This window comes from Etheostoma cragini, chromosome 5 (assembly GCF_013103735.1).
Source record: "Etheostoma cragini isolate CJK2018 chromosome 5, CSU_Ecrag_1.0, whole genome shotgun sequence".
NCBI lineage: Eukaryota > Metazoa > Chordata > Actinopteri > Perciformes > Percidae > Etheostoma > Etheostoma cragini.
The window spans coordinates 10,415,649-10,429,382 of NC_048411.1; the positions used below are offsets into that span (position 1 = coordinate 10,415,649).

A 13,734-nucleotide genomic window follows, 5' to 3' on the forward strand; every position below is an offset into this window, starting at 1 on the left:
TGTGCAAATCAGCGTTAGCGGTTAGCGATTTGCGTTATACTATTCTTTTTAAACAGGGATCCTATTTGGAATTTTGCAATGAGCCTTTATTTTTCCCCAAAATGTGTTAAAGCGCCCATATTATGCTCATTTTCAGGTTCATAATTGTATTTTGAGGTTGTACCAGATTAGGTTTACATGGTTGGATTTTCAAACAACACCATATTTTTGTTGCACCGCACATTGCTGCAGAGTCTGTTTTCACCCTGTGTGTTTAGGTCTGTGTTTTAGCTACAGAGTGAGACATCTCACTTCTTTACTATCTTTGTTGGGAGTCGCACATGCTCAGTAGCTAGCTAAGATCATATCAGCTAGATAACTTTTTCCAACTTTGGTCAGTCCAAGGATTAGCTGGGAGACTGAATACCTGCAGACCAGGGACATGGAAGTAGTTCTTCTGTAGATTATGGGGATCCAGTTTGTGTTGTAGCAGTGTTTTGCTATTGAGAACGAGGTAGCATGCTATTTGAACAGCTTACACGGAGACGGAAGGCAAAAGACATTCAGAAACCCGTATCTCACTCAAAACAGCATGCTTTTTTCTCCAAGTTTATAAGTGTGTGGAAGAATCAGAGACACAAAATAACACCACAAATCCCAGGGAAATAGATTATTTTTCAGAATATGGGCACTTTAAAGCTACATTTTCCAACTGGCAGGCATCACTTACTTGCATTTAACTAAAATGGAAGGAGTCTCGCTCAGTCTGTCTGTCTGTCTGTCTGTCTGCTGGTCTGTCTGTCTGTCTGCTGTTCTGTCAGTCTGTTAGTCTGTCATTCTGTCTGTCTGCTGGTCTGTCAGTCTGTCTGTCTGCTGTTCTGTCTGTCTGTTTGTCTGTCTGTCTGACATTTTCCAACTGGCAGGCATCACTTACTTGCATTTAACTAAAATGGATGTCTCGCTCAGTCTGTCTGTCTGTCTGTCTGTCTGTCTGTCTGTCTGTCTGTCTGCTGGTCTGTCAGTCTGTTTGTCTGTCTGTCTGTCATTCTGTTTGTCTGTCAGTCTGTCTGTCTGCTCTGTCTGTCTGTCTGTCTGTCTGTCTGTCTGTCTGTCTGCTGGTCTGTCAGTCTGTTTGTCTGTCTGTCTGTCTGTCTGTCTGTCTGTCTTTCTGTCTGTCTGTCTGTCTGCTGGTCTGTCTGTGTGTCTGTCTGTCTTTCAAACTAATGTGATAGACTCCACACTGTGTATGAAGTTTATGATCCATAGCTGAGGTCCCAAGGATGCAAAGTGTCAAGTGCGAGCTTTTGAAAACTTTGGGCCACTTGTATTAGTAGTAGCAGTACTGCGTTACGTACACACCGTGTGGTGTATTGAAAGGGGACCCCTAATTGTTACACAGTCTGTTCCGAACAGGCCCGTTTTGAATGGGCACTGTATTAGTAAATACAATGTCCTCTAAGATCAAGGTCCAAGGTCAGAATGTCCATGTAGCTTTTTCATTACACTTTTCAGAGTTCAAGCAGTTTCCTTAAATTCCATGAATAAACAAAAACCCCACTAGTGAAAATAGATAAATGGTTCCTTACACTGTGCACAGTGTATTTTCTACACTTACTTTGTACATGTACTTTTTTAACCCTTTTTTTTAACTCTTGCCACAACTATGCAACTTGTTGTCAACCCTTTTTTAGAAGCTTTTTTTCAGAGTTTATTTAGCTTTTTTTAGGTTTTTGTCATATTTAGCTGTGCTTTTTGTCACTACCACTGGATACTATCATCAATTTATTACCAAACATTTGACAGTATTTTATAATTTATGGTCAATAAACCTCATTAATACATTATTTTCAAGTTTTACAAAGCTGCAGTTATGAATTAGTTTGACAAATAGTCACGATTGAGTGGATCATAGACTGTCAAAGTTTAGTCAGGATACTGTTTAGAAACTGTTTAATTGTTTTTTCAAATGCTATAAAATGTAATAAAACACCCCAAATTCTATGAAAGTAGTGAACTGATCATTAATTTTATTTGCAAAGAGCATTGTATTGAACCCTCCATGTTATTTTAGGGGAAACAGGGGGGTTAAACAAACACATGACTTTGATACTGTATCTCACTTTGACACGGCCTTTTCCGTGTCGTTTGAAATCTCTGCTTCACTTCCTGAGGGCCTCTTGTCCCTCTGCTTCTGTGTCATGTTCTTCCACCTTATGTTGTTCTTTAAAGCCGCTGATGAACTTCTCTAAGGTCACCATGCCGTCTTTGTCCAGGCGATCAAAGACTCGGGACAGGACATGGGGGCTCCTGAAAACTTGTATGACCAGAGAACTCTAGTTTTTCAATCCGCCCGGAATTATCCACATCGTAGCTGTGGAAGAGAGAACTCAGGCAATTTTGTTCTTCCTTACTCGTGCCCGTTGTTGATGCCATAGTTTTGCTTTAATAAAAGATAAAAGATCCCTCAAAGAGATACAATCCTTCAGCAATCTCACTTTTACATCCTCCCTACTTCTCTGTCTTTCCCCCTTTTTTACACGTGGATACTCCTGACAAAACCACCCTAAAGATGATAGATTGTGTTACAGAAAAGCATGACTGGCATCAAAGTGGAACCATCCCTCTAGGCAAGCCAAAACAGGAAAATAACAGTGTGGCCAGGATCTGCAGGAGACTTTTTTTAAGTGAATTTAATTTTTGAAATACTAAATGTTGTAGTTTTCCTCACTTGCAGTTGTATGGCATGTGTGTCATTCACTGCATCTGCATTGTGCTAATGTAATTTTTCTTGTTTTTGATGTATCACAAATATATTTCTAATCAAAGACTGAGTAGAGAGGAGATCAGGGTGGAGGGCTGAGTCAAACTAACACAGGCCTTTCACCCAGAAGACTGCTGAACAAAATTCAACATTGACATATTGTAAGTCATGTAAATGTATTTATGTAACATACATACGTCATTTCGATCGCATAGCCTACGTAACATACTTAATTTACAGTTATAACTTTAGTTACGTAACAAACGTAGGCTACTTCTTTTAACCCAAACCAAATCTTTTCCTCAACCTAACCAAGTAGTCTTGTTTTGATAACCACATGTTAAAAACTGTGACCATGTTACAACGTGTTCCCTTCGCTGCTACAAGGATGAATTGAAACCTCAGACTGTATATGAAGCTAGACGACACTTCTCAACTTCCCCCATTCCTTAATAATGTGCTTGAAATTGCAATTTAGATGTGTGGAAACATCATTTTTTAGGGTTTGCTATGAGTGAGGCTTGCATGCATCTTGATTGTAGCAGAGACAAAAACAGCATGTTAAACTGCATCTTTTCTTGTTTTAGAGGAGCAATCTAGCAGTAAAAGGGAATGGAGGTAATGGGGCATCTGGAAGGGAGGGATACACCCATCTCCAAACACACTCAGTCAAACACACATAGATACATTCAAATGTGCATTATTCATCTGTTAACATAAGTCATAATCCTCCTTGCTTCTTTATTGGATCACTTTACTCATAGTTATATTTTGCACTTCAATAGGCTGTGTGTATCTGTCCAGGTGTGTGCAGATGTTGGTGTGTGAGTGAGGGCAGAGGGTAAACTTTAACAGTAGTGTTAACCTCTCGGATCTCTCTCTCAGCGGGGAGACTGGCACAGCCATAGAGATGCAGCACCTTCAACCTAAAGAGAGAGAAACACAGAAGTAGCAATCTACTATGCTAATATGTCACAGTGTTGTTGTTTTTTAAATGTTTTCTAACTATAGACAAAAAGTTATCACATGGTTAGATGTTTGGTGTTGGTAAATCTGGATTAAATCTCTCAAAATTAAACCACTAGCAGCTGATATCATTTGCACACCAAACAGTTGGTCACTGTATTCATGTTGTGCACACAAGGCTTTATTTTGATCACTATTCAAATGGATTTTACGCTCCACTCATCATAACAGAGAGAAAGGGCCTTTTGTTTGCATGTTTGGTAATTATTATATGTTATGAACGTCTGAAAGAAATATTGTAATACTATGGCACATACAGGGTATCTACAAAGTCATATATCTGTTTGGCTATCTGTTTAAATCTAAATGAAGCTATTTTATTTGTGTGTTTACCTCTTGCAGCATCTGCAGAGCTTCAGTATATTCTCTAAGGTGATGCGGCAGAAACTGAGTTTGACAGTATGGAGGTATCTGCTGCAGTAATTTGCCAGCAGAGTAACTCTGTATCACACACAAAAACATTTCTGTAAGTTACGATCAACATGTTACTCATCAGTTTCATAGATGATATCTGGGGATGTGGCACTTTAAGTGTTCAAAAAACACAGTCACAAACACAAAGAAATACACAGCTCAGTTTGTTGTGTGACGCGTGTTGTACCCTCTGTTTCCTGTGCCAGTGGAGCTGACATCCAGCTGCTGAAGTCTTCTACACCCCAGAGCTAAAGATTGAACTCCTGCATCTGTTACTGCCTTACAGCCACTCACGTCCAGTGATCTGACACACAAGCACACACAGACATACGAACATTATTGCTGCTAACTGTAAAGATGTTAAGACGACATAAGTCAAGACTACCAACCAAAACCGGACACACATGAGTATAACATAACCCAAAACCTGCAGTACACATTACATCTGTTGGCACGAATCCCTCTGACATTTCTGTTTCTTTTTTCTTAGGGATAATGTTAGACAACACAACATTAAAGTTAGGGTACGTCTTAAAGGAATTAATGTCAGTCAATACCTAAGCACGTGGCTCAAGTTTATGTGTGTGTACCTGATACAAGGTGTGTATTTGCGGATGCTGTGCAGTGCCAGGTCAGTGACTCCAGGGCATGAACTGAAGACCAAACTCTGAAGTTCAACACAGTTCTGAAGCAATGTGTCCACAGCGGCATCAGTAACCTGTTTACAGTAAAGGCAAAAGCAGAGAGAATTATTAAATCTCTTTGAGACTTTGTACTGTAAAATTCAGAGACATAATTTATAGATCAAACAAAGCTGGAATTTTTAAGTCACAAAACTTACCACATGTAGTCCAGTGAGATTTAGTGAAATGAGGCGTTTGAGCTGTGATGTCATCACTGTGAGACTGTGTGGGTTGACTTTTGGCACCTGTCCGATGTTAAGATGCTTAAGACCAGGACACATCTGAAACACAAAGACTACATGCTGTACATACGTCTGAAAACACATATTGTGTTGTTATGCTGGAGAATATTCAAATCTTCATTTCTTGAGTAAAAATATAAGACAAAATCACAAAGGCTATAGGAGTCTGTTTCAAATGCTAAAGCATGTTTGAGACATATTTTAGGCATGCTATATGATGTAATGAAATAAGATAAAGTGTTTGCTTTTCAAAATAAAGTACCTCATATGCTGTCTGTAGACAGGATGGAGTAAGGAACTGACAGCCAAAGACCTCCAATCTGCACAGACTGGTATGAAAACACACTCACACAAACAGAAACAAACAGACATGTGCACACATTCTGGTTATATCTAGATGGATTATCCACCAAAAATGCAGCTGAAAATGTAAGTGTAATTCTAAAGTCCACTTCAAGTGATGAACTAAGACACATTTGTGACAGATGTAAAGTACAGCCACACAAACAAAATCATCTTCTGCTGTACACTGACAGGAATGTATAAATATAGACATTCTTATACTGACGTTTCTTTGTGCCACGTGACAAGTTTAATCAGTGGGTCATCAGTGACATGACAGCCGTTCAGAACAACGGATTTTAGCCGCAACCTACAGAGAAGAGAAATGAGGGATAACTACTTTCCTTATACACCCACAAATAAGCAATTAAACCTTCAGTTTATTTGAAAACCTCTAAATCATCAAACATTGAGATACATTGTTTTTACTGGACAGGAACAACATGACCTCACCATATGTACTGAGTCAACCAGCATGCCCCCTTTTGTGTGTGTGTCTGTGTGTGTGTGTGTTTTATTAAAAACTGACCCTGGGCAGCAGTCACTCAGAGCTTTCACTCCTATGTCTGTTGCTCCACTCCAGCTCATGTCCACACTGGTCACATGATGACACAGCTGACCAATCAGAGGCAACATCTGGTCCCCATGGAGGCAAGGACCAGTGCAACTTGTGACCTTGAGTTCCTGTAATTAAAAAGAATGATAGGAAAGATATGATGTGGACTTTTCCCATAGTTGATATAGAAGCAGAATACACTCTTACAAGTTAAATCACAGCAGAGCAAAACATTGGTAAAGTAAATACAACATTGAATATATTGGGTAATTTAAATCAGCTCAGTATTTAAAATATATTTCAAGCAGGTTGCGTGAGAGAGATATTTCAAAATGTGACAAGTGCAGTTTTTGTCACTATAATTCAGTGACAATATAACATTGTTTATTGAATCCAAACAGAAGACTTCTTTTTTGGTAGAAAAATGTAGAGTATGTAGAGTATGTTAATTAGTAACACTGTTAATTCTATCACAGTTAAAAGGGTATCGCTGTGGTGATTTACTGTTTGTATACACTTTATGAATATGTTTTGCTAACATTGACAGCAGGCAGACAGATTCAGGATGTGGAGGCCATAAATTCAGATTGTCAATAGAAAAATGTAAAATACATCTAATGGATAAAACGTTCCCTGTTTTGCCTTTCAAGTGGAGTACTTTTAACATAACACACAGGTAGCAACACAGCGGCTTATTGATTAGGAGGATCAAATCCTACAGTTTGAGGGCCACGCTGTACAGTCATGTGATGGCAAATATCCAAAAGCTTTCACCCATCACACTGTTTCTGACTGTAAATGACCCCACAATTATGTTTTACCTTCAGAAAGTCTCTACACAGAGTGAAAAACATCTCCAGCCCACAAGAGGAGAGAGACAGGCCACTGCAGCTGTACAGACACAGACTGCGGGGATGACGTCTGCCCACACAGAGAAGCCACCGGTCTGTTAGGTTGGAGTTTTCAATTCTCAGATTCCTCCCTTCAAAGAAAGAACGATTTAATGTTGAGCATATGGTAGTATGTACCTGTTTTAGTGATTCAAAACTTTGGCTCAGACCTACATTGTGTGTACAAGTATGAGAACATGTGATGGTGCAAGTCTGGGTTATCTCACTGTATGTTTGTCCAGGGAGTGGTACAGTACAGCACTGTACTGGAAATACTTACATCATGAGAACACACCACGTGTTGTAACATACTTTAGAAATCCTACTTGGAAAAGGTCAGGATATCCCACTTACCTATGTCATTAAATCCAATGTTTAACCTGAACCTTATAAAGTCCAAACAGCAGAAGGCTTCCCTTAACACCATGTATTAGCCAAATACTATTTTAAGTGTCTTCATTGCAGCGGGTCGACTCACAGAGTGAGTGATCAGTGGCCAGGGTGTGCAGGCGGCTGCAGACCTGCAGCACTCTGCACAGATCACCATGAGGAAGCAGAGACAGGATGGACAGCCACAGCTCATCAGGCAGAGACAACCAGCGGTCACAAACAGGGACACCTGCTGGCTGACAGGGACAACAACACATAACAACTCAAACAAAACGCATACTTCACAGAAAGTCAACGCATTCTCTGAATCACAAATCCTTCTGAAATACTGCAATGCCATAGACGTTAAGCATATGATGGATGTGATCATATTACATGTAGATTAACATCTATCATCATAATAAACAATGTGCAGAAACATCGATTTATTATGCTGCTTTGCCAGTTTGCTTTCATGGACATACACCTGTAATGGGAAAACAAAGAAATATGCAATATGTTGATGTTTTATCATGCTAAAGGTTTTTTAACTAAAAACTGAAATGTCAATGTTAGGAATCGATGTGTGTCCCCATGCAGGAGATGAGTCAGTATAGTGAGAATGTGTGTCTCTACAACATGATAAGTCCAAGTAAACACACACACAGAACTCTTTCTTTAACTCTAAAATCCCCTTGAACTGATGACTTAATGCTGCATCCAATAACTTGTGAAATTAATTTCATAATTACTTTAAAAAGAACAGACACATAACTGTGTTGTGTGACACCACAAGTATAAACTTAGCCCTTCATATGACTTGTTGTTGACTTTGGCTTTTAAATAAAAGAAATTTACACACCCGAGGCTGGTAATGTTGATCCTGGGTCCTCAAGAAGAGGTGTGTTTGTGTCTTTGTAGATGGCAGACATTTGTGTGTATGACTGCAGGCTGTTGCAGCTTTCATTCTTTCTGGTGTGTGTCTTTTTGTGTGTTTGTTTACTCCTGATGATGGAGGTCTGCAGGAGACACAGGGCGATGTTCAGCTTGACACAATAGTAAGCACAATATTCAAAACATTTCCCCGAGCATGTAGAGCTGATGTGACAGAGCCATACATTCATTTTGGAAAAACGTCAACATTTTGTTCCTCGTTTTTTGCATTCACTCGGGCACTTTTTGGTTTTGTTGCTTGTTACCAAATTGTGGATCCAGTATTTGCAATGAGACTCAAAACTGAAGATGGCTGAATGGGTGAATATGATGAGGAGTTACTTTATAAGATGAACTTAGGTAAATGTGAATGATTTATTTTAGTGTGAAGATACATTAACAAATTCAAATTGATGTTCATACATATATTTGTTACCTTTGCAATATTTGGTTATTGGTTGGAGAGGACAGGGAGACACTTGACTTTTCACAGAGTCTCAGTGAGGCTACTTGACCACCAGCTTTTATCTTTTGACCATTGACACTTCTCTGAAAACCCTTGACGTCTGGATTACATTTGATTCTTTCTGAAAACAAACCTGAATCAAGAAAAGACAGAGGCAAACCACACAAGAACACACGCAGAGACAAACACATGCAGTATGTTCATGCATACTCAAGACCACTTAAAATAAATTAAGGACAGCTTCTTGTGGCCTCGTCGTGTACTGTATACGTCAATGATTTGTGAATAGTTGCCCCAAAGAGTCATTAAATGATTTTAGAGGCATGAGGAAGTAATATAATAGAAACAACCAAAGCTGAGAGAAAAGTTTTCTTTCCTCGTCCTGTAAATCAAGTTTATTTTGTGAGGAGACATGACCCGCAGAAAAAAAATAATTATTTGAAGTTGTAATTGCAACCAAAATATCGTTGAACTGTGATATTTTTCCTGAAGGTTGTCATACGGCCCATGCCTCATTGAAATACATGTCTGCCTTGATTGGGACATTATACTAACCTGGGTTAGTGGTTAGTGCAGCTTCCTCCTCCACTACGGTACCATTGTTGCCGGGTGCAGTGCCAAGTTGCTCCATATGCGTATTAATAACCTCATTAATTGAGGTTGTGACTCCTGCAGTTGCTTTTATTAATGCACCACATGTGTTGCTATCATGATCCAAATGTGAGTTGGTGGTCATTTTGTTTTTCTGACAAACTGGTTTACTGGCTGCAGGTGTTTCCTTCACAGTCAAACGTTGGTGCTGTCCATTTTCCTTAAGTTTTGCCCTACTTCTATTGTATTCAGATCTGTCCTGGTTTTTATTAACAACACCTGAACTCCTCTCCTTTGAGATTTCTGCAGCTGTAACCCTTTTGCTTCCTGCCTTATTCAGACGTTTGGCAATCTCAGGATATTGTGGTGCAATTTCTTCAGATGTCTTTCTGTCTTTTGATGGGGAATCTATGAAGCATCCTGGTTCGGTATATTGGCTTTGTCTTGCTCTGATGTGATGCAATTGATCCACACAACGCTGGTATTGCTGATACACAGTTAAAGTTGGTTGTGTTTTCAAAAAACAGCTGATGTTTGAAGTCTTTTCCATTCGTTCCTGTGTCTTCTCTGGCTCACTGTTGCTCATGTTATTCTTTGCATACAATGCAAAAGCTGAACTAGATTCTTGTTCTTGACTTATCTGTCCCTTCCTTTTGCCCATCCTAGAATCTTCTAGTTCCTCTTTTGCAACTTTCATCTTTGTTCCCATCTTCCCCTCAACTTTTACTTTTCTGAGCTCCATCTGATGTCCTGATATGTCGCTTTCTGGCTGAGCTCCTGCTGTTTTAAAACTCTGTTTCATGTTTCTCCCGGTGCCAAACACCATGCTGTCCACATTGCACAATGTGGATTCTTTAACCGAGCATGTTAAACCATCTGATGTCAGCATTTGACTTGTGTTTCTGTCTGATAATCTTGTGTGTGGTCTTTGATTGGACATAAACAGACCTCTTGTTCTGCAGTTGTTGCCATGGCTGGTTTGTTTATCAGTGACATCCTGTAGCTCCCTACTTTTCAAATTTTCATGGGTTTTTCTGTACTCCTTGTCTCTCCCCCCTGGTGTAAAGGAGGAGATGCAGGGTTCATCTGGAAAAGCTTCAAATACCTCATTGACGCCTGGGTTACAAGAGACAGGATGATAGTAAGTAGTGGCAGATGACTGCTTAGATGCAGTTGATTTTTTCCACTGTTCATCGGCCAATTTCAAGCTGTCAGCTCTGCAGAACTGGTGGTGAACATCTGACCCACTATTGAGGAAACTTTGAGCCCAGTCCAAAACATGCCTTAGCTTCTTCTGCTCACTAAAGAGAGAGTCACTGAGAAGATACAGCTCCTGGTCGATGAGTCGTCGACAATTCCCAGAGTCCTCCAGAAGTTCAGACACGGTATGTCCTGCTTTTGTGATAGGATGTGTCTCCATAGTCAGGTTTGCTGCTTGAAAAGTAATTTGTGGCTTATGTTTGATCAAATTTCTTCATTATCATACAGTCATCAGGCTTATATTCTTTCTCCATATGAGGGCACGTAGTCTTCATGCATTCTTCTTCTTTCATTCATTCGCTGTTTTGTCAAATGTATTGTTTTCTTTCCAGGAAAGGGACGATCCGACTGTACACACTAATATCTTACACTGACGACACTGTCCTTTTAAAACAGAAGAAAAACAACTGTTTATGTATTATGGTTAAATTTGTCTGTTAAAGCAATACAACAAAAAACAGCTACACTGCAGCATGATCCAGCCAAGAACAAGTCACTCTTACCTCACTCATTTCCTCTCTATTCATTTCAGTACAATTCCTCCTTTAGAGTAGGTGTAGAAGAAACAGTTTTAAACTTGACACATTTTGTCATCCTGTAGAGAATAGACTGATGTCTAGATGTCTAGAGTCTAGTGTTGATGGTAGATGTTTGAACACTCCTTGTTTCCCAGAAATCACAAACATCACCATAGAGACACCAACACAAATTGCAATCTCACTTTCACACCACATGAGGGAGCCAATACTCCCTCATGTGGTAGGGTGATAAAAGAAATAATTATATATTTAGGGATCAAGATGCTTTTTCGATGCTTCAGAGATTAAACCTTTAACTTATTAACCACAACAAACTAAAATAATCCACGCAATAGGCACAAAATTCCAATATATATTCATTAGGGAGTTTTATTGTGGCAGTATTAACATACAAAATAATCCATGTTTTCTTTTATAACATACAAACATTCAAAATTTTCACTTCACAAAGTTCATAAGGCTTGGTTGTCCCAGAAGAGAGAGGGTTTTAGAGGTTAAAAAAAAATTCAGATTCTTCTTAAAGTAAATCTCCCAGAGTTTCTTATTAAAAGAGACTGAATGACAAAATAGTCAACAAAAACAATCTGACTGACCAATAAAACAACAAATAATTTTGACTAACAATCAAAAACAACAAAGTGACCATGCAAGAGGATCTGCTACTGTACATGCCCACACAACACTGAAATACCATAAACAACAACTTATTTTTCTCTTATCCCATGTGATGTCCAATAGTTTTGCATATAGTAGACCTGAGTTCAAATATTTAAAATCTTAACTAAATAAATTAAAAGCAGTATTTGCGTATTAGGTTTAAACAGCTTTGAATTTGGGGTGTAACTTGACTGATAATTAAAGGCAGGTAATTCAATGTAAAGTTTGTAAATACTTGACTCATGTCAAGATATTAGTAGTAATACCTCAGATATGACATCAACTGGTGTGTGTAATCTTGATAATGTTTAATCACAGTTTTATGTAACAAAAAAAAGCTGTACTCTCGGTCCATCTATATGCTCTAAAACACAGGAACTCAGATTCAGTAGCTCAAAAAAAAGAGCTAAATCTCAAAGCGGTGAACTTCCCCTTTAAAGCCTTAGGCTAAACTGATGAAGGTAGCTACAAACTAATAAAATGCTACAGTGTCATATGGGGCCAAAGATCTGTTGTTAATCACAGAACCAAAAGGCCTTTTGTCGTTTGCAATGACTCAAGGTGTCTCTTTTCACTTGGTACAGTGTTTTTTTTTTAACATCTTAAAAAACGACTAAGTTTTCTGAATTTAATCGATTCAGTTAATAGCATTCTCCGTTAGCAATGAGGTTATGGTGTTAGCATTTAGCGTCTGGCTTTAATGATTTCCACAAGCACGGCAAAAGCACAATGGAGCTAAATAGTCAAAAATGTTAAAGCTGCTCTTCAAGAGATTGTAAAATAATTGTTACCAAGCAGCCATCAAGATTTTTTTCTTTTGATCAGTTGAAAGGAAGCTAACAGAATTAGCAACCACATGTAATCAGTCTTGAAGCCCAAAGCACGTCTTCTTTGGGTTTGGCTTTTAGATGCGGTCACAAAACAGATGACCAAAGTTTCATTTTGATTTGATTTTGAGTAAAAACTCTATTAATTACTCTATTTCCTCTTCTTCCTCTTGGTAAAAACACAGAGAACATGCATTCATCTAATATGGTCAAGACAGCCAAGGCTTAATAATAGATTACTTTATATGGACAAGACACGCAGAGGGAAGAAAGGAAGAATTATTTTTTGCCACAACTATAGACACAGTATTTACAGATGAGGGCATGCAATTTGCATTGAGAGGTCAGAGTTAGAGATACCCCGGGTTAGTCAGAGGGGGATGGAGCACAGAATATGTTGGTGTAGCTGTGCGCACAAAGACTATACAGAGAAACTATTTTAAATCTACAGTGAATCGCTTGAGCATTTCGATGCACGTGCATACCAGAAGAGCAACAGTTAAACATGAACAACACAGGATGATATCCCCCTCTGTAAATTATAATGGGATGATGGTGATCCTTTAGCAGTGCATACAGATTAGCTTCATCCACTACGATGAAGTGTGTGATATTAAATGCAAATGTTGACATAGTGGTTTGGCCCTTTGCTTGGTTTCAGCATTGAAACTCAGTGCATGTGCTGTAGTAGGAAAATAAATGCCTTGTCCCAAATAAACATGTTTTTGTTCTTACTGCATATTTTTTATATGCATAAAGCTTGTTGATGCATAAAGTTTACCGAGACCTATGACAACATAGCTGATAATGTGAGTGTTTGATCGGTTATAATGAAAGAGCTTTTATTGTGCACTGCAGAGGCCTCTGTAGCAGTGGAAGAGTATGGAGAGTGATTTCTAAAAATTTACTTTAAATCATTAAGTGAAGTTTTTAACCCTCATGTTGTCCTCGGGTCCAATTGAACCGTTTTCCTATGTCAATGTTGTTTTTCACTACCCAATTGTAATTACCCAAAATAACATGATTGATTCCCAACTCTTTGGCAAGTACAAATCTCTACTTTCATGAATTTTGGGGTATTACATTTTATAGCATTCAGAAAAAAATGAAGGGGTTTTGAAATAGCATTGAGTAAAAGTTGACATATTCCAGTCTGGGATTACCCATCAACATACATTCCTTTCATTTCAGCCTAAATA

At 38.7% G+C, this 13,734-nt stretch overlaps 2 protein-coding genes across 2 annotated transcripts; both read right to left on the minus strand.

Moving 5' to 3' along the window:
* Positions 1 to 3,479: 3,479 nt before the first annotated feature.
* Positions 3,480 to 7,679, minus strand: LOC117945001 (F-box/LRR-repeat protein 7-like). The gene is made up of 11 exons (XM_034872238.1): positions 7,659 to 7,679; positions 7,372 to 7,519; positions 6,825 to 6,985; positions 5,977 to 6,131; positions 5,674 to 5,757; positions 5,368 to 5,434; positions 5,022 to 5,144; positions 4,771 to 4,898; positions 4,368 to 4,484; positions 4,100 to 4,207; positions 3,480 to 3,666 (listed from the first exon to the last, which is right to left on the minus strand). The coding sequence occupies exons 1-11, from the start codon at positions 7,677 to 7,679 to the stop codon at positions 3,519 to 3,521; spliced, it is 1,260 nt and encodes a 419-aa protein (XP_034728129.1). The 3' UTR covers positions 3,480 to 3,518.
* Positions 7,680 to 9,211: 1,532 nt separating this feature from the next.
* Positions 9,212 to 11,169, minus strand: LOC117945002. Its single transcript, XM_034872239.1, has 2 exons — positions 11,016 to 11,169; positions 9,212 to 10,896 (listed from the first exon to the last, which is right to left on the minus strand). Exon 2 carries the CDS (start codon positions 10,670 to 10,672, stop codon positions 9,212 to 9,214), a length of 1,461 nt encoding a protein of 486 aa, XP_034728130.1. The 5' UTR covers positions 10,673 to 10,896; positions 11,016 to 11,169.
* Positions 11,170 to 13,734: the final 2,565 nt, after the last annotated feature.

Bases quoted from the DNA above. Each gene is read 5' to 3' on its own strand.
- LOC117945001 (XM_034872238.1), bottom strand. From the start codon at position 7,679: ATGATAGATGTTAATCTACAT. The intron at 5,758-5,976 runs GTCAGTTTTTAA...TCTTCTCTGTAG, and splicing joins CTGAGTGACTGCTGCCCAGG to GTTGCGGCTAAAATCCGTTG. The intron at 4,899-5,021 runs GTAAGTTTTGTG...TACTGTAAACAG, and splicing joins ATCTCACTGGACTACATGTG to GTTACTGATGCCGCTGTGGA.
- LOC117945002 (XM_034872239.1), bottom strand. From the start codon at position 10,672: ATGGAGACACATCCTATCACAAAAGCAGGACATACCGTGTCTGAACTT.